The sequence below is a fragment of the Colletotrichum orchidophilum genome (assembly GCF_001831195.1).
Source record: "Colletotrichum orchidophilum strain IMI 309357 chromosome Unknown Scaffold_115.1, whole genome shotgun sequence".
NCBI classification, from domain to species: domain Eukaryota; kingdom Fungi; phylum Ascomycota; class Sordariomycetes; order Glomerellales; family Glomerellaceae; genus Colletotrichum; species Colletotrichum orchidophilum.
The window spans coordinates 50212-69638 of NW_019173071.1; the positions used below are offsets into that span (position 1 = coordinate 50212).

Below are 19427 nucleotides of genomic sequence, written 5' to 3' on the forward strand. Positions count from 1 at the left end.
CATCTCTCGCTTCCAAAATTTCTCTCATTACAACCTGGATTTCTTACCAAACTCCCAAGGAAGGAAGATATTTCTCAGACTGCAAATTTGTTCTAGCAAGAACTACCCTCGGACTCACCAACTCAATTGAGCAAGAGTTGCTACTATGGCACCTTGAAAAAAGCTTGAAAATCATCTCACCGAGTCATCGGCTCACTCGATCTCCGGATAAGACCAAGACATAATCCGATACACAGGTAAGCTTACTGACTACTTCCTTGTATGTAAGTTAGTCTCCCGTAATCTAACAGCAAACAGGCTTCTCAACAAAGCGCCATCCAGGGCAAGATCGCTTTGAAAACGGAAGAGGGATCTCCAGCTCACACCGAAAACGATGGTATAAAGAAGGAAGTCAACGACGAATGTTCTGAAGAAGACGACAGCCTTTCCGGTGCTAGAGACGAGAACAAGGATATGACGACTCGCTCAGCGGCAACAAGGATCCGCGGGAAAGCCTGACAAGAAGGCTCGACGGGAGCAGCATGGGTCCGAGATTGATACAGAGGATAAGCCAGACCGGAAACGGATCAAACGATGGGATCCAAGAGAGGAATCTCAAGGAAAGACCACTGTTGGATTACGTATCACACGGTGATTTGTTCGATCGAACCGTGGTGACGAAGGGTCAATTAACTGTATATTGATCTCTGCGTGAAGTGGAACAAGAGAGGTTCTAACCGGAGATTAGACCGTCAGTTGAAAGCTGATATAGAGACCCTCAGTTGGCCCCTGCGCTTGCGCTGACTCGAGGTCGAATTGGGCTTCCAATCCGACAACCACCAACACTTTGGAGGAACAGCGCCATTGACATAGAAATACACCCCCTTATGCGCAAAATACAAAAGCCACTGACTTTAGTAAACCGGATGTAATAGCCTGCCAGCTTCCGGCATCGGATTATGCCTGACGGCTCACTGAGTCGACCAGCAACTTCAAGCATGTTTCGCGGTCCCGATATTGGCACACGCAACTTTCTCAGATTGCAAATTTGCTCTAACAAGAACTACCCTCGGACTCACCAACTCAATTGAGCAAGAGTTGCTAAAAGACTAAAACTTCTCTCACAGAGATACCGCCATCATGCAAAATTTCGACTGAGTGTGCGTATTGATCTATTAATCTATTGCTATGAGTTCTGCGTCCTTGCCCCTGTTCTCCCGATGCCCGGATATGCGCTTGAGAAGAGGAGATCCCCGTCCTCATCGCTTACTCCAGCGCTTCTCTCCTTGAATTCCGATGAATCCTGTGAAGAATGTTGAAAACCAAATTAAGAATATTGAGAAATTTGAAAGATCGAGACCTGTCATTGGTTTCAACCCGTGCCATTGTTGGTATTCTTGATGGCCGCGTCCAAGTCTGCGAGGAGGGGTTCCCCACCTGGACGAGTATAGTAAAGATGCATTGCTTGAAAGAAGGTTGGCGTTTTCTGAGCCGCCGGCACGGAGTGCCACTTTTCCATGAAGGCCTTGCGAGTTTCCTCCTGGCACTTTTCGAGGTGCTGTTCCTCTAAAGTGTTGGTGATCTTTCCTTGAGCTTCCTCTCTTGGGTCCCATTGTTTGATCCGTTTCCGGCCTGGCTCATCCTCAGGGTTGGTCTCGAGTTTGCGTCCATCTCGTTGAGTCTCCAGCTGTTCTACAGATTCTTGCAGCTCCTTATCACCCTCTTGGGCTCCTCGCAGAGAATCTTGGACCTTCTTACCCATATTTATTTCTTCTCTCATTGACGCGACTTCCTTGTCGAGATCTTGAACCTTTGCATTGGCGCGTTGTTCTCTTTCTTTGACCACTCTTATTTCTTCTCTTGCGGACTCCAACTTCTCCCCGAGGGTCTCTGCCTCTTTCATGGCGCGTTGTTCTCCTTCTTTGGTCGCTGTTGCATTTTCTCTTGCGGACTTCAACTTCTGCTTGAGGGTCTCTACCTCTTTCATGGCGCGTTGTTCTCCTTCTTTGGTCGCTGTTGCATTTTCTCTTGCGGACTTCAACTTCTGCTTGAGGGTCTCTACCTGTTTCATGGCGCGTTGTTCTCCTTCTTTGACCGCTTTTACCTCCGCGATAAGTGTAGCGTTTTTCTTATTAAGAGCTGCCATCTGAGTCTTCGTGGTCTTCAAGTAGCCAGTCTCAGACCCATTCCCTTTCTCATCTTTCGAACCCAATAATTTTAAGTTGTTCTTCGGTTTGTTGGTGCGCTTTCTTGATGTGGCTCTCGTCGTCTTCTTCTTGTCTTCCTTCTCGTTCTTGTTCTCGTTCTCGTTCTCGTCCTCGTTCTCGTCCTCGTTCTCGTCCTCATTCTCGTCCTCGTTCTCGTCCTCGTTCTCGTCCTCCGTGTCCTCGTCAGAGGTAAAGTCCTTCTCCCCGTTTCTCTTCCGCTCGTTCTCCGCATTCGTCATCGCCACCGCCCTCATGATATCAACGTATTTTTTCTTATCTAGGGGGTCGGATTCGATATGGGCATAGTCAATTCCCAAGATTCCGTGGGTTTTGTTGACCAATTCTCTCACATCTCCGTCGAAATTAGGATTGTGAATCTTCTTCGCCATGTCGAAGAATGGGTTCAATGCTGGACCATTGTGGGAAGTTGTATCCCAGGCCCGCGGTGTGGAACCTCCCTGCATGCACACGCCGGCCCAAATTTGGCATTCTTTGACGCGGTCCTCACATTTTGCAAACTTGCTGATCTCCCTGTACGATACTGTGTTGACGGGATTCAGAGTAGTCTCGGTAACTGTGCCCTCGAGGATTGTATGGACCGCTTTCCTGAGGTCATCACAGAGGGCACCGGTGATGTCGCTAGCTTCAATCTTCTCCCAGTACTGGATCCTGGCTTCTTGAAGCTTGGGTCTGTTGGTTTCGGTGTCCTTAGTTTTGAACTCGAGAGTAAACTTTCTGCCGCCCATCTTCGTCGCTACGCAACCACCTTGTGGTTGCTACTGTTAGAATTGGCTTTGCGTTTTGTCGAATGTGTATTGAAGGTTCTCGAGGCGAGGATGAGAGGGAGAGGAGGTTAGGTAGTAGAAGGCAGAGAATAGTCAAAGATGTATGGCACGGGGGAAGTCTGAGTGAAGTGGGGAGGAATGGGTTCTGGTTTGTTAAAGCTCTATGGATGCCTCCTTCCAGATTGACTAGATTAATCAATCGAGGCAGGCACAAAAGAAGGGGGAAAAGCGGAAAGAACCTTTATGTAATTGTATGATAGTCATGGAAGGAGGAGAGAGGCAATGGGAAAATTGAAAAGTTCAAACTTGAATATCTTGAGAGGCTCTTAGGTACCTTACCTGAGGTATTTTAGAGTGGTAGATACCTAGATAGGAAAGTAGTTAGGCGGACGTCTGATGCCCGCAAGCTGCCTTCCCTTTGACGGCGCCATGTCCTTGATAATGTCACGGGAGGAAGGAATTTTGACCGCCCCCACCCACCTCTTGCCTCGATTCACTTCCACGCGACTGAAACTCCTCCACTCTCCCTCACCTCCTCCTCTTCATCCATCCATCTCCATCCATACCCAGCCATACTCCGCAGTATCGACACTGCGCTCATTTCTCTGCACTCCTATCGGTTTTAACCTTCCTGAACTCCTCGTCTCTCCCACTGGCCTCATCCAGCACGGAAGTGCGTATGTGTCACCGTAAACACGCGTCATAACGCGCGCGCACGAGTTCAAACTGTCTCGTTTCTCCACCATCTCACCCCCCTCGCCCTTACATTAACGTCTCGTACTTGGACAATTGTCCACCAGGTCGGAGGTCAAAAAACACGCGATGCTCTGAGCTTGTTGGCGTGCCGCAAGACAAGTCCGCGCAACCAGTAGGTGCTTGTATGACGGCAAGGACCAAATCCAAGATCATTACAACACATGTTCCCAGTCTGACTCTTCCTGGTTCAGTAGGTCTCTGTTCGGATACGGATACCTTCTCAAGAAAGAAATATTCACCTACCCACCCACTATCTCGTGACGAGACCAGGATCTTTTGTACTTCACACGACGTCACATACGGGTCGACGGAAGCTTTCCAATCTCTTAGAGGCTCCAAGAATCTCCACTCCTCGCGTCCAAGTAGATATGGCTACGTTTCATCATCCGAGGGCCAGTGCCACCCTGGACAACATGAGGGACCTCGCCGATACCGTCTTGGCTGAGGCCACAAGCCGCAGCCAGAGTTTGATCCAGCGACATACACTTTCTCCCGGCACGAATCAGACACTGTCCTTGTGGAGAGTACGCTGGAACCGCTTCGTAGTGGATGTTCTCAAAAAGGAGTACGTTGTTATGACACATTAGTCGCTCACTCGCAGCCACAGCTAACAGGCTGACAGTATCACCACAACTCCGGTCGGAGAAGACGTGGAAAAGTTCTTCTGGATCATTCATCGCTTCATGGACAGCAAGCGCGAGAAGATTTCACTGAATTACTACAAGCACGCCTTGACTGTGGTTTTGAAGAATCTGGAGTTCACGTACCCAGACTTCACATGGAGTAGTCATCACGCTCTTCGTCTAGGTAATTTGACAAAGGCCCTGAAGAACTCTGTGATTTACTGACACTCCATAGAAAGTGTTGCCAATACGCTACTGGACGACGGCATTTTGACAACTGACAATCAAATCCAACGCCAATGGATCAAGGCTGCCTTAATCAAAAAGATGATCAATGCCATGCTTCAAGACGCACTCGAACGAGGTACCAGCGCCTAGGACGTGTTAGTCTCACGAGTATTAAGCATCGCCTCAATGTACGCGTTCGCCACGAGAGTCGGAGATGTGGCTGTCTCAAACCAATACGGACCGACATTTTGTATGAAATGGGAAGACATTCGAATTCGTCTCAATGTACTTGGAGACGGCAGCGAGAAGTGGAGCCTTCAAGTGACGGTGAGGAATGCGAAAGGATACAAGTATGTTCTCCCTATCTGTTGTGAGGAGATGAAGCTAACCGACTTGTCAGGCGGTCGGACCGTAACCTGGTGCTCGTCTTCGAGGAAGCCATAAACGAGGCTGCAACAATGTGTCCACTACGCTGGATACTGGTATTGGCCCTGAGGGTGGGCCAGGTGAAGCAGCGATCCTACGAAACCCTACATGAAGCTTGTAAGAACTCTCTCGCTACGCCTCTCAATGGAGAGATTGTGTGGGAGAACCCGCAGTGGCCTCTCCTCGGAGCTTTTACAATTGGTCTCAACCTCATCCAGTTTGACAAGCCAGCCGGCGTGCAACAGATTGGCACTACGTTGAGACAAGCAGCAGACTTGGTCGGAATGGTGATCCCGCCCGTCACACATGACATACGCCGTGGAGCTGCAGCAGATTTAGCTGCAGCAAACCTAGACAGTCAAGCATCGACAACGCACGTGGGACGCCGCTTAAACCATACGACCTCTTCTCGAGACACTGCATTGACAGATCACTACATTGGCCCCCGACTTGTTGACGACCTGAAGCCCCGCCTTCAGGCCTTGGACAACAGTAACATTCTGGACTTCGGCCCGAGGTTGGCCCAAGAGCCCTACACGCCCATGGGCAAGCTTCGTCCCGAGCCGGTCAATGAGGCTTGTGTTCACTACAATCTGGATCCTACGATTTTGTCCGAACGATACGCAGCTGCGAAGCGGATGCGTGAGCAACATCGAACAGACTGGGTGGAAGGACAGACAGGTCACCGCCCGGCCCCTGTCATTGAAGCAGAATCAGAAGGCCTCAATGAGTATGAGTTTGAGGATCGAGACACAGAAGCCTTCGGGGCAAATCTCATTGACACTGACTGCGATCTTCTGGATGAAGATGACGCTTTCGAGGTTCTTGATCACACAGCTATCGAGGATTCTGAGCAGGAGTCCACTACGAACCTGTCGGAGGTTCCCTTCGACGGCAAAGTGTCCGATTTTGTCGATTACTTTTCGAGAATTAATCAATTCTATCGTGGATCTGGAGAGAGAAATGAAAGGTATGATCCGGACAACTCGGCTGGCTTTACAAGTCGCCCCCTGAATGGTGGAAGTCGAGACGATGCGACTCGCTTCTTACTTCCATGCCAAAATAAGAAGTTTTATTGTCACATGTCTTTCAAGACGCTATGGCAGAAAAAGGACCATGAGAAGAGTTGTCAATTCACTTCTCTCGAGGCCTATAGCGCTTGGACAGACAAGTTGCCGTGCCCGGTCGAGGGGTGTAATCTCAGATTCTCGACCAAAGGTGCACTAGCAACGCATCGACTAGAGGCACATGTCAGCGCTCGCGCGAGGTGCGACGAATGCAACAGGGACTTCGAAAATGATAAAGCCTTCAAAAACCATCGGTCCAGGTTTCATTCTGACTTTCCCCCTGGATATTGCGACCAGGAAGTCTGTCCCGGTACCAGGACCAAGGCAAGGCTTTTCAGAAGCAAAGAGGGTTTAATCAAGCACTATCGTAATGTCCACAAGATGACGAAGGCAGCGGCCGAAGCGGCCTACAAGTCATACATCATTTCGAAGAGCACGACCAAATAGTTTCAGTCGAAGCATCAAATACGGAACCATGTTGAGGATATCGGTCACGGGGAGAGGTTTGCTTTACATCAAAGATCGACTTTTCCGGGACTATTTATGAAAGGACGGTATCGCATTGCTTTGTTAGGGGAAATATTTGCTGCGAAGGACATGGAGCTGAGGTTAGAACACGGGAGAAAATTGCATGTTAGTGAGAAGAGGTCGTTATTTGCTTGCTTTCGTACTATAGTCATGAAGGAGATGAATCTGTTTTCGAAACGAGAAGTCCGGAGAAGTTCCATACCCAGTGACCAGAGAATTGTTTGTGGGTCCGATGGCTCAACACGATAAATAAATGAAAGAATACTAGATTTCCAGCGAAACTTCAGAGAAGTAGACAAATTCTCAAACTGGATGAGTCAATGAGACAGGTATCAATCGTGGAATAGATATCGAAAGTCTTTCGGCCGCTATCCAGCATCGTCTGCGAAGGGCGAATATTCAACCCCACTGAAATGACTTGTTGGAAGTTAAATTCAACGCCCTTGACAAGCCTTGCCTTCATGGTGCCTCGGGAACAAAATGTGGCCCAGAGATCTCAAGTTTCAATAGGCTGTAACATATCCGTGCCGCACGACAGATCCTGACATGGTTCTCGCTTCTGCTGCTCAAATATTTCCCTGAACTTTGGGTTTTCTCGATGCTCTGGCAAGTATTGATGAAGCGAATTTATTTGAAATTCTCACAATGGCGGCTGATACTGAAGCTTGAGATTGAGGCACTCTGTCAGGCTGCGTCATATCATGTGAAGGGGTCAGAGGTGCACGTAGTACCGGTGTACTGGTGAATGTCAGTCGAATCTGCCATTATTCAGTCTACTCCCTTTTTAATCCCTCAATGCGGTTGTTAAGTTAACCCACCACCAGTGCCACAGTGGCAGAAAGCCAAGATTCAGCTTCTGTTCAATACCAGACCTACCTTTGGAGGAGTACTATTCTCATACCTAGTTGACTCACCCGTTACATAATGACGCGCACGGATATGCTTGTGATGACCAAACGGCATTACTTACGGCCCATAAGACCCTTCATGACAATATTGATCACAAAAAGGTCCTCTTCGGAAAATAATGCAAGTACTAAGAATAATGCGTGATGCCACTGCTGGGATTCTGTCACTTCTTGAGACTTGAGAATATCCCCTCATCTAATCCATGATCAGGTTGTGGGATCCTAAAGATCCGCCAATTCCTCGTCGTCGATCTCCAGTAAAGCCTCTTCGCTATCCTCCAACTCTGAAGCACTATAAAGATCATCTTCAGCGTCCTCAACGTAGTCGAGGATAGTTGCTGGAGTTGTATTCTTCGTCACATAATACTCGTGAGTAGAATGACCAAAGTGATTATCCTCATCCTCCTCCTCATCCTCCACCCAGTTCTTCATTATCCGATTCATTTCCTCTTTCTTGAAAGAATCCATTTCATTTTCCTCGGTATCTTCGCTCAGAGTCTCCTCTCCAACCTCTCCTTCTCCGTCATCATCTGGAGAACTCTCTTGATATTGCTTTTTGCTCACTCTTCTCAATCTCCGACTCCGCCGCGACTTGATCTCTATCTGTTTCTGAGATTTAGACGTCACATTTAATGGCCCTCTGAGATTCGCATCTGTCAAAATGGTCTCTTGATTCTCGAGGCGTTGCTTGAAGGCAAGAAGTCTGTCGTCTCGTAGCTGTGCGCGGTTCTGGAGCCATTCTTTCCAAGCCTCATCAGATTCATTCTTCCGCCGCTTCATGGAAGCTTTTCCGGTCTAGACAACGTCAGAACGCATAATCGATAATTGATGGACTTGGACGTACAGAAGAAGCTGCCCATGCCTCAGCCTTTTTTAGGTCTTTTTCGACGCACCGTAAAAGTTGACTCTTGGTCATATTGGGGGGAATGATGCGTTTGCGCGCCATCTTTTGTCGGTAATCTTGATGAGCTGCGAACGAATCTGGATGATTTTCTTCTTGGCAGTGTGGAGAAAATTCGATTGACTTGATTGAAATTTCAACGTCCGAGAAATACGTGGAAGAGCAATTAGGAAGTCTTTGCTCGCCCAGCAAAGGGGTAAGAAGGTATGGTTGAGCAGGTCACGTGAAAATAATACGCGAATGAGCCGGTGTTGACAGGAGAGAGACTCTAAAAAGATAGAAGGATTACTCCGAATTGAAGGCCCAGGTTTTATGGCGTCTAAAAGGCCCTTATCGAAACTGGCAGGTCCAGGGCAAAATTGAAACTTGAGGCAGCCTGGCAGGAGCATCTCCATTAAATCCTCCTCAACTCGCTCTTCCAAGTTTACTCAGACTTCAATCTCCCAAAATCAATGCCAAGCGAAAGGGTTTCTCTCCATTTTTAAGGCTTATTTTGCATGTCAAAAAACCATTACCCACAATCAACCTCGCACAGTTTGTTCAAGACTGTCTACGACGTCCTCAATCGGTGACAACCTCAACTTTCGTTCGTACCCATCAATTTTTTCCTCGTCTACATTTCACTAACTCTTTAAACAGTTTCGTCAAGAAAAATTCTATGACATCACATTCTCAAAGAGCCTTCTCTGCGTCATCTGTCCGACAGGCGAACTTACGTTTTCGATAATGGACAGTGCTACTGAAACAACCATTCGCCAGCCCTCGAACGTCTTCGCCTGGACCACAAATCTCCACGCTTACGATGACGGTCTTGGACTCAAACGAGAACGGAATCAGATTCTGCGCTTCTCGAGCCTATCTGAGAAGGCTGATGACCGCCAGCAGCTGAAGAGCGATCTTGAGGCAGGGAGAACCACAGGGACGATTGGACTGCCTCTCGAGGCCGAGAAAGCTTCTGGTACAAACCCTCAATTCGAGGGCCTCTGGGTTGGGTGGCTTTTGCCTCTTGTCCAGCTTCCAGTTCCGGATAAAGGACTCAAAGGATGTAGCATTGATGATCTCACCGAGGGTACAAGCACGTCGAAGTCGAGGTTGGTTCGCGTCTTTGAGCACCAGGCTACTGCAATGAAGATCGTTTGTCGATCGGTGGCCAAAGATCGCGGGAAGAGGTATTATGCGCTCGCTTACCCGGACCCTATGACAGGCATCTGCAAAGCCATCCTCCTCGGGGGCAAGGCTCATGTGTTCTTCCACCCCGAGTTCCGGAACGATGCCGTAACGAGTACCGAAAAAAGAGATATGGAGTGGAAGCAGATCTTGTTCAGGGACAAGAATCAAGAGGAGCAAGTTTCTGGGAAGGTGGCGCAGAGCATCCCACAAGGCGAAGACATCCTCATCGACCTATATACGCACTTTGCCGAATTTTCGGTCACGAAGGATAAGCGACACATTGATGCAGCGACCGGAATCATTGAAGAAGCAGTGCAGTGTGATCCGACGCTGTGGGTAGGGAGCGAGTATTTACAAAAATTGCTTCAGGCGAAGGCACTGACTCCTTGGGAGGCCGACAAGGCCGTGGAGGAGTTCTTTGTGAGTAAACCACTCCATGGATGTATGCGGAAGCGAACTAACCAATATTTCGATAGCGAATTTACCCTCAGCCAGAACTTGAAGCGATGGGAGTTGTGACAGGTGAAGTACTTGGGCACGTGTCGCGGGTCTTGTGCGCCAACCCCGACAAACTTTGCCTGAGCTGGCCAACAACCCGCATGTTCTTCACGCACCTCGCAACGACCCTGAAGAGCAATCCGCCCACTTGTGACAAAGATTTTGAGTCCCTCATCGAGAATTCAAGCCTTTTCGTATCCTTGTACACAAACCCAGTCGCGCCGAATAGATCGGCGACATATCAACTCTCAGAAATCAATGTTCTCAACTTCATTGAGTCAGAGATCAAGATATTGAAAAAATTATCCGCCAGCTATACAGGGGCTTCTAGAGCTCTATTTGAGTTCTTCAACAGCATTCCATGCAGTTGGTCTATCAAAGAGGCAGCAAAGAAGCTCCGAACAACTTCAGACCGGGCCACTGCCCACGTCGCCTCGGAGAGTTACTTACGCGCCCTGGGACAGCAAATGAAGACCATCCAAGATGAACACCTGTTCTCGCCGATGAAAATTCACATCCGACGCCTACAAGATCTCGGAGCGAAGATTCGCGAGAAAGCCAAGCAAGAGATTGATGAGAGTTCTCAGGAAGAGAACAGCGAGGTGGAAGAGAAGAGCGAGGAGAATGAGAACAGTGAGGAAAATGAGAACAGTGAGGAGAATGAGAGCGAGGAGAATGAGAACAGCGAGGAAGATGAGAACATGGCAAGCTATTCGGTGAATTAGGTCACTGGAATGGATGTAGGGCAACGATGAAGTCGCCGGCCCTGGTTCTGCTGCCCATCCATGTAAGAGTAGCTCTGGGCGAACAATAAATAGCAAAACTATTCCCCGTGCCAAGTGGAAGAAGCAAAAGCCCCGATAATTAAATGACCTGCAAAGATACATTCGTTTCAAGAACTCAAAAGTTTGCAGCAACACTGTTATAAATGTGTCTTATGATATCCGTCGGGATAAGATAGGCCGGCTAGCAACTGGCCCCCAAGTTGAAGAAAAGAATTATTAACTGAAAATTTTCAGACTTGACGGTGAATATGTCTTACAACACTTGCCCTGATCAGAGAATAAAGCATGTATATGTGAGAAAATGTCCATTACCTCTGAAAAAACTTTTGAAACACTAAGAACATGTAAGGAACCACTCAACTGGCAAATACTGTCTCCCATCTCACACCTTATTCACCCGGATCGGAAAAGACCACACACTCTGCCCCAGTAAAATATTAAATCCCCTCCAGACCCCAGGTTTTCATAGTCGCAAGGAAAGAACGCACCTGTGCACCTGAATAAAAAGAGGTGAATAAGCGCGGCAGGCGCGGCAGACGCGGCGGGCGTGGCAGGGGCGGCGGTGAATGAAGCAGGTGAAGTAGAGCAACCAAGCATGGAACTTGCTCTTCATTCTTCTCTCTTTAACCCATTCACTTTACTTCTTATAGAAACCATCTCTGGGATCGATTATCTTGAATTTCAAATCAACAGGAAGTTCTTTTTCTAAAATTTGGCTTCTCGACACCCTTTATTCGAGAATCTCCATCAGAGTTCTCGACCACTTGTGCAATCTCTTGCTTTGATCACCGTCAATATCACAGCATTCCTGCCCGACAATCCGACGCCTGGTAAGTGCTGAGGCTGACACACGAAAACACAAGCATATTGTGGTTGCCATCGATATTCAAGGCATGTAAGTAAAAATTAGGCTCAGGGGAAATATGTCTAGATCAGCCGCGATCGATGACTGACACGTTCTCAGGAGCAAATTAAGGAGAAGAAACAAATTTTGGTACAATTCACTGATGGCGCCCCGCAACAAAGCATTGACAGGAGAATTCGTCCTCAAGAGCAAAAGTGGCCGCCCTGTCAAACAAGACGGCTGGATTGAGCGAGCGATGAAGGCGTTTGAGTGCGACGTCAATAAAATCATCTGGAGCGAGTCGTTGAGAGTCGAGATTTTGGAGGCGCTTAAGAAGCCGACCACGGCACAAACATTGAACTTTACGAATACCAATGAACACGAAGCCGTGAAGGAAAGCAAGAAGATCTCGCGCTCTATTAATGAGCTGGACCTATGGTTATGGTTGTTCAAAGTCCCCGCGGACAAGAGGGCACGCTGGACTACGGAAAAGGTCGATCGATTTGCTGCAGTTTTGGATATGGTGGAAGCCAATCCCAATCCCAATCAAGAGAGGTGGAATCATATCGAGACGCTATGGGAAAAGTCCCGAGGTATCAGCGGGATATTCTACTATCAGACTGGGTCGAGGAGTGCTGCTACATTACCAAGTAACGACAATGTCGTTCGGGACCCAAAGGCCGCGCCCTCTCCATCAGGGAAAGATCCAAGAACCCAGAGCAGCAACATAACTTCTACCTCGAAGAGAGGTAGACACAATGATAAGGCAGCCTCTATCCCTGGGAACGCCCATAACAGCAAGCCGAGTGCATCTGAGCTGTCTACTCTTCAACCACCTACTCCTCAACCGCCTGCTTCTCAACCGTCTACTCCTCAACCGCCTGCCACTCAACCGCCTGCTTCTCAACCGCCTGCTTCTCAGGCACCTACTCCTCAACCACCTACTCCTCAACCGCCTGCTTCTCAACCGCCTGCTTCTCAACCGCCTGCTTCTCAGGCACCTACTCCTCAACCGCCTGCTACTCAACTGCCTGCCACTCTACCGCCTTTTTCTCAGGCACCTACTCCTCATCCGCCTGCTACTCAACCGCCTGCTCTCTATTCCGACAACATCCAACCGCATGTGTTTGGAGGATACTCTAAGTCTACTCCCCAGTTAGAGTATCTCGATGAAGCACGTCTCACAATAGAATCCTCTATATCCGAGCCGGTGTCACTGAGCCTTCACGGCCGTGAGTCTGCGGTTGAGAACATTCACCGATATAGACAAAGTCATCTAGAAAACTACGAGAACGACGACGTAAATTCGATTGGTGGTCTTCGAGCCTCGTCTAACCAGCAAGAGGTTGGCAGCTACGACAGTCGACACAAATGGTCTTTGCTATTCGGGGAAAAAAACGAACAAAGCAGGCAATCGTCTAGTTCTGAATCAGTGCGGTCAGAATCAGTGCGGTCAGGGACGTGGCAGAATAAGGACTGGGCTAAGGAGAGGGATAATCGTCCAACAGATAACCTACAACTCTCTGACAATCGCAGAGCAACCAACGTTTCTCCTACCCCTGACCGCAACTCGTCGAAGAGAAAATGGAGCGAGCCCGGAATGACCGAGACTAACCAAGAGCCGTCAAGTGCAAGATTGCAGGATAGCTCACAGAGAGACGCGAAGAGGCAGGTCACTAGTGCCATGGAGTACTACCTGACGAAGTCGAAGAAGGATCAGAGCATCCATCAGAAACAGACAGAGGAGACTCGAGCGGATCAAAGATCCCGCTTTTTTAAGAGAGTTGCCGATATCGAGACGGTAGCACCGGAAGCAAAGCAATACTTGATCAATGAGACAGTTCTAAGAATGTTGCAGCATGCTACAGGCGCCGACCCCAACGAGTATCTCAATCAGACTCTCGAGGCAAACAGACAGCACTTCAGAGGAACGAGAGATGGAGGGGAGGATGACGATGATTAAACCAGGATGAGGTTAAATCATCAAATGCGGAAGTTGATGCCTCTAGATTTCTAAATGTTTTTGCACGCGTTTCATCTTTTCCTAGTCTTGGCATTTGAGACGGGATATTGACATGGGGGCATGTTTACATGATCCCCTTCTATTTTCTCTACTCCTCACTTTAGAGTGAATCATCAGCATCACTTTCGCGTTAATAAACATTTTCCTTGCTTTGATTCTCTTTTACGTTAGTGCAGTAAGGGGGCCACTGGGGGCACTTTTACCTGCTGTTAGGTACCTAGACGCGCCTACTCGAGCGGGATTCGAACCTGAAGACTCGGATGTGGTCCTTACGTCAAGCTACTTGTACGGTTAGGCTTCCGGGAGGGCTGGAGTCATAACTGTCGCAAAGAGAAGATACCGAGCATGTATAATAGTAAGTGGCCTGATTCAGGTAAGGAAAGACCCTGTACGGGATCGTGGATTCATATGCCGTACGCAGCGAGCCCACGGAACGGTCGTTTCCTATCAAGTGGTGTCTGGTGGTGCTATTCTACCACTCCTGCATCTCTTATTATTCTAAGTTCTCGGCATCACCATGCTAGCTATCTATTAGACTCAAGGATCATCAGCAGAGTCCTCAGTGTCGGTACCCGCTTCAATCTCTCTCTCTTCGTCTTCTTTAGTGAAAAGACGTGGAAGGATGATTGCATCTTCGTCATTTCTCCGTAGAAGAGACATGAACTCGCCGACGAGGTTCATCTTCTGCTGATTTCGGGTCACAATGTAATGGTCAACTGCAGAGTTGGTTGCCATGATCCGCCAGATATGCACCTTTCTCGTCTGCCCTCCTCTCCAACATCGAAAATGAGCCTGGGCCTCATCATTTCCATTCCACCATGCTTCACATTGAATGATGTGAGAAGCGACAGTGAGATCCATGCCTACACCACCAGCACCTTTTGACACCATCATGACCGGTAGACTCGGGTTCTCGTCAAATTCTGTAGCGCGTCGATCTCGCTCCTCTCTTCCTACGCTGCCATCGAATCGGAGAGGGTGAAAATTGAGACTCGCGTTTCGATGGATTGCCAGCTCAATGATGTCTAGAAAGCGGACATATGTCGAGAATATGATTATCTTCTCTCCTGGATGACTGTGGAAGATCCCTTGAAGACATTCGAGAATCTTTGAAACTCTAGGGCTCAGGACGTCTTCGTTGCTGGCGTTTTTGAGAATTCTTTCCCAGACCACCTTCTCGCTGTCCGTCCACGTGTCAGTCTCATCTTCGTCGTCATGCATTGCGATGTCGATGTCAGATTCTAGCTCAACTTCTGAGCTGCTCCGAGTCGACTCATCATGCGTAGCTTCGTGTTCTCCATCTGACTCATCATGCGTAGCTTCGTTTTCTCCATCTGACTCTTCTGTATCTCCATCATCGGAGCTGAGAGATTCGTCAGCATGGTAGGAAGCCTCGCTATCCTGGTCCTCGTCATTGTCAACTCCAGACTGTGATCCCTCTGAATCCGTTCCATATTCTGCTCTTGGTGGTCTGATCGGTATAAGCAGCAACTGGTTGGATGCGTGTTTCTGAGCTTTGACCATATGAAGTATCGCTTTCCTCCCTCCCTTGGTCTTTGGCATATGACACACCTTGAAGAACTTCGCGATCGAGTCTCCAATCAGTGCAACGGCAGCATCCGAGATAGTAAAGTCGACCACATGCTCCTCTCGGTTTGGCAGCTGCAACAGGGAAGCGGATCTCGAAATGGTGATCGTGAGAAGAAGCCGCAATAAGTGATTCTTTCTCTCAGGGGCAAGCTCGTATGAATACCCACTGTTGTCATTCTTTCCGGCAACAGAGAACATATTCTGGAAATGCTGGACGTTGTTGAATATTCCGAGTCCTGTTTGAGCGACAATGCCACCCCCGTCTGCCCAGGTGTTGTGAATTATACTCCCGGAGACCGGAATTTTCACTGGGATAGGTAAACTCAGAACCGCCTGATGAGCCACAGTCTCCTGATTCTTCGCCAGCTGAGCCTCGTCAAGTATGCAGACGATCGATGACTTCCCAAGGAAATCGTACAAATCTGAGTGCAAGACCTCATTCTCGCGCTCGGGGATGTTTCCTTGAGGAAGATAGCTTGAATACTCCGAGTGGAGCCCACCAAAACCCCTGATCTTGGACAGACGCTGAAGCGCTCTTCTCAGCTTAGAGGCGTTGTGCCGTGACTTTATGAAGCCCCAGGTGACGAGAACAAAGGCAGGGTCTATCCGAATAATGTCCTCCGCCGTCGTACGAGCATCCTCGAGGACGAAAAACTTGGGTGCTTTTCCCTAGTCCAGTTAGTAAGTAGCCAATATTGAACAGGGGACCAATGTCACTTGCCTCTTCAAAGTGTACACTCAGCTGTTTGATCCAGCCTCGGATGCACGACTTTGGACTCACAACGAGGATGAATCCTGTCGTCGGATTTGACTTGCGGTAAAGAAGGGCCGTAATAATGCAGGTTAGAGTCTTCCCCATGCCCATCTCATCCGCAAGGATGCAGCCTTTGAACTCCTCGATGCATCTCAGCATCTTCTTCACACCATATCTTTGCCATACTGTCAGGCTCGTCTTGAGACCTGGGATGGGAGGAAGAAAAGGGAGACTGATATTGTGAATGGCAGACTGTAAAGCTACATGTCAGTGCTATAATCTTGTTAGGGGCGACGCATCCACTCACTGCCTTGTTTTTCCACTTGTCACCCAGGAACTCATCAATGTGCACCCATTCTCCTCTGAAACGCACGTAGTCGCGGTCCACAAGGGATCGGCCATCAAGGCTACCGGGATCTGCGGTTCTCGTTCTCGTGATTGACCGTTGAATAGATCCGGCCTCGCTGGGCTGGTCAGACTTTGGCTTCTCATCTTCTTCAATCTTTTGTGCCTCAGTATACTGTATGTCGTGATCACGAAAGAATATCTCATAATCGTCTTGTTCATCGCAGAAGCTATCCTCGACGGTATGTATCAGCTTTTCCAGATCTTGTCGTGCTTTCTGAAATGCCGTTTCCTCTATTTCTGCGTCGGTATTATCATTATCGAGAGCTGTAGAGCCAGTTTCTGTATCTGATTCTTCGATGGTGAGAGCCGTCAACATTTTCTCAAGCATCTCTAGGCTGGAAATGGTCGCCTTCGTGTATGCGTCAAGCTTGGGCCTTTGTGCGACGCCTTGGGCGAGATTGTCCAATTGATCGGTGATTTCTCTCAGCTCTTTTTCCAGATGCTGCCTGAAAATGGCATCTGATTGCAGACTGTTGTAGACCCGAGCTCTTCTAGCACCGCCTAAGAGAGAGTCCAGTGGATGTGCTTCATGTTCGCCCCTCCGCGCCTTCTTGTCGCGACCCCGTTTCGCCTCGCCGTTTCCCTTTCGCTTTCTTGAGCCGCTCATCTTTTTTTTTTCCCTAGGTAGCGATTTTGACGATATCGAATCTGGTTTTCAAGATGTTTGTTAGTATTTTCAATCGAATCGGGTTGGGGGTGAGGGAATAGCTACCTCTTGTTCAACCGGTACGTGGTTGTGAACGAGAAGACGGTCCGCTGCTCAAACCGGTAATATAGTTAATCGCCAGGGTCGATGAATGAAGATAAGAAGAGAAGTCGAGACAATGGTCGACGTGTGAAGCGACGTTGTTGTGTAAAGAAAGTAGAACCGCGAGGAGATGCTAAGGTGGGTAGGTGTTTGTTGGGTTTGAGTCCGAGCAAATCGGGGGAAGGAGCCGCAGAGAGGGGAGGTATCAGAGGATGCGGTGGCCGTGCTTGCCCAAATACGCCTTCATGAAGCGAGTTGATTTATTCTTTATCAAAGCCGTGAATCCTTTGCCTTTTCCATCTCCAGACTCGAATTAAATATTTGCATACTAGCTTCGTTTCCACTCTTTAAGATTTCCGAGGCCTCTCATTTGATAAGGCAACACCATACAAACAATATGTCTACTTCCCGATCCTTTCATTACTTTGAGAAGTTGCCTTCGGAGATCCGTCGCGAGATCTACGAGGCAAGTGAGCAGGAGGCTTTGACTCAGCTCATGTGGACAAATAACAAGATCCGGAACGAAGTTCTCGACCATCTTTATCGAGATGTCTCTCTTATTGGGTTGCCAATGGAACTCAACCGGCTGTTGAGAAAGAGACTCGTAGCACCACAAGCCGTAGGAAAGCTACGGTCAATTCCATCAGCATACAGGTATGTTGAAGCTCGTCTCGATTGGTGACCAGTCAACTCATCGTGTCTTTCTAGAGTCCTTACCATCGTCATCGTCCGCTCTTTACCAGTTGGTTGGGAGATTTTTGGCTCCAATTGGAGAGTTCAGGGGTGCCCCAGCCTCGTGTCCAACATGATTGCGGTTCTTATCGACGGCGATTTCCTGAGAGTTCTCAACTTGGACCTTCTCGGACTAGACACTGAGGACTTGGAAAGACTTAGGCGCTATGTCACCCCTCAGTTCCTTCCAAGAACAATAAAGTCACTACGCATACACGGCTATGACGAGTCGATATCCCTGATCATGGAGGGGCTCCACGCGCGCCAACTAGAGAGCCTAGCCCTACTCGGCTTAAGCAGCAACTCAATGCTGACATTTCTCCTCGAGAACCAGAAACCCAGAGAATTCGAGCTGGGGAGAACCGGGCAAACAGGAGTCTTGACGGACCTGCATTTAGCGTGTCTCTCCACAAAGTTCTGCCTCGCTAAAAGCCTTTCTCTAACCCTCCCGACCAACCGGAACGACCAGCTTGCTAAGGTAAACATTTTTGACTTTATTATACCGAGGTTCTCATTCACTAATACTCATAGGCGTTGGGTGACAACCTCACACATTTGACATATCTCTCTATCGTGAGCCGAGGGTCTCCTGGCGACCCAGGCATCCAGCAGCTGGTTGATACATTCTTCAGCGAAATCCAGAAGCTCAGATTTCTCGTCTTGAAGCTTGATTTCCCTGCCGCCGTCATTGCGCAACGGGTGTCTGCAGACGATGTCGATGCGGATATCCGCATTAAAACCGTCGAGAATTCAGACAGGATCGCCTGGCCAATGCTCGCGAGATTGAAGGGGGAGTATCCGGGCAAACAAGAATAAACAAGGAAGATGGAGAGAACCAGTCTAGGGTCACATCTCCCAGGTGGGCCGGATGTTAGATAGCCCAACGGGAGATGAAACGCAGAGAGGCATGCTGCTCAGAGGGAGACTTTAACATGACGGCCGGCGGAGTTGCTTCAAGGGTTTTCTTATCGCGGTACCTAGCCAGCAGCAACAAGACGAGAGACAGAGAGAAACTGGCATAGCCAAACGAAGCCAGATCGTGCACTCAATACAATATACTCGCATTCAACAAGGGTTGTGATCAACAATTTTGTCCGTTACCGGTTGAATCCGTACGGGGTACCAACGTTCTCTTACGTGTTCATTACGAATAGTTCCGGTTTATCTCCGTCTTATCGACCAGTCATGTCTCACTCTCGACTCAGCGTCGGTGGAAGCACTGACACTAGGGTTCAGCTGCCCTACCACCGGTATGACCGGCCGATCCGCAGTATCTGTCCAAATCAACTATATAACTCCCATTTCCCCTTCTTCATTTACTGTTTTCCTCCTTCCTTCCTCAGCTCTCTTCGCCTTTTGGCTTAGATCAAGTGTAGTATCTGTTCTTTTCAGTTTAATCTCTGAAAGGTCTCCAAGGAGACCAATCGTGATTATTCCTATTTTTGGTCGCGGGGGGAGCCCTCTGTG

The 19427-nt window shown here is 48.6% G+C and overlaps 7 protein-coding genes across 7 annotated transcripts; 4 read left to right on the plus strand and 3 right to left on the minus strand.

Annotated features, from left to right (window-relative positions):
* Nucleotides 1-1351: 1351 nt before the first annotated feature.
* Nucleotides 1352-2932, minus strand: CORC01_11044 (uncharacterized protein; the record flags this gene model as incomplete). Its single annotated transcript, XM_022622670.1, has 1 exon — nucleotides 1352-2932. One exon carries the CDS (start codon nucleotides 2930-2932, stop codon nucleotides 1352-1354), a length of 1581 nt encoding a protein of 526 aa, XP_022470805.1.
* A 1208-nt stretch (nucleotides 2933-4140) lies between these two features.
* On the plus strand, nucleotides 4141-6518 carry CORC01_11045 (uncharacterized protein; the record flags this gene model as incomplete). The annotated part of the gene is made up of 4 exons (XM_022622671.1): nucleotides 4141-4292; nucleotides 4350-4534; nucleotides 4954-5915; nucleotides 6369-6518. The coding sequence occupies 4 exons, from the start codon at nucleotides 4141-4143 to the stop codon at nucleotides 6516-6518; spliced, it is 1449 nt and encodes a 482-aa protein (XP_022470806.1).
* Nucleotides 6519-7729: 1211 nt separating this feature from the next.
* Nucleotides 7730-8287, minus strand: CORC01_11046 (uncharacterized protein; the record flags this gene model as incomplete). The annotated part of the gene is made up of 1 exon (XM_022622672.1): nucleotides 7730-8287. The coding sequence occupies one exon, from the start codon at nucleotides 8285-8287 to the stop codon at nucleotides 7730-7732; it is 558 nt and encodes a 185-aa protein (XP_022470807.1).
* An 847-nt stretch (nucleotides 8288-9134) lies between these two features.
* CORC01_11047 (uncharacterized protein) lies at nucleotides 9135-10801 on the plus strand (the record flags this gene model as incomplete). Its single annotated transcript, XM_022622673.1, has 2 exons — nucleotides 9135-9998; nucleotides 10055-10801. The coding sequence occupies 2 exons, from the start codon at nucleotides 9135-9137 to the stop codon at nucleotides 10799-10801; spliced, it is 1611 nt and encodes a 536-aa protein (XP_022470808.1).
* Nucleotides 10802-11868: 1067 nt separating this feature from the next.
* Nucleotides 11869-13668, plus strand: CORC01_11048 (uncharacterized protein; the record flags this gene model as incomplete). The annotated part of the gene is made up of 5 exons (XM_022622674.1): nucleotides 11869-12298; nucleotides 12385-12454; nucleotides 12523-12848; nucleotides 12986-13079; nucleotides 13197-13668. The coding sequence occupies 5 exons, from the start codon at nucleotides 11869-11871 to the stop codon at nucleotides 13666-13668; spliced, it is 1392 nt and encodes a 463-aa protein (XP_022470809.1).
* A 597-nt stretch (nucleotides 13669-14265) lies between these two features.
* On the minus strand, nucleotides 14266-17087 carry CORC01_11049 (DNA repair protein RAD5; the record flags this gene model as incomplete). The annotated part of the gene is made up of 3 exons (XM_022622675.1): nucleotides 14266-15987; nucleotides 16100-16324; nucleotides 16380-17087. 3 exons carry the CDS (start codon nucleotides 17085-17087, stop codon nucleotides 14266-14268), a joined length of 2655 nt encoding a protein of 884 aa, XP_022470810.1.
* A 538-nt stretch (nucleotides 17088-17625) lies between these two features.
* On the plus strand, nucleotides 17626-18776 carry CORC01_11050 (uncharacterized protein; the record flags this gene model as incomplete). The annotated part of the gene is made up of 3 exons (XM_022622676.1): nucleotides 17626-17882; nucleotides 17937-18438; nucleotides 18492-18776. The coding sequence occupies 3 exons, from the start codon at nucleotides 17626-17628 to the stop codon at nucleotides 18774-18776; spliced, it is 1044 nt and encodes a 347-aa protein (XP_022470811.1).
* Nucleotides 18777-19427: the final 651 nt, after the last annotated feature.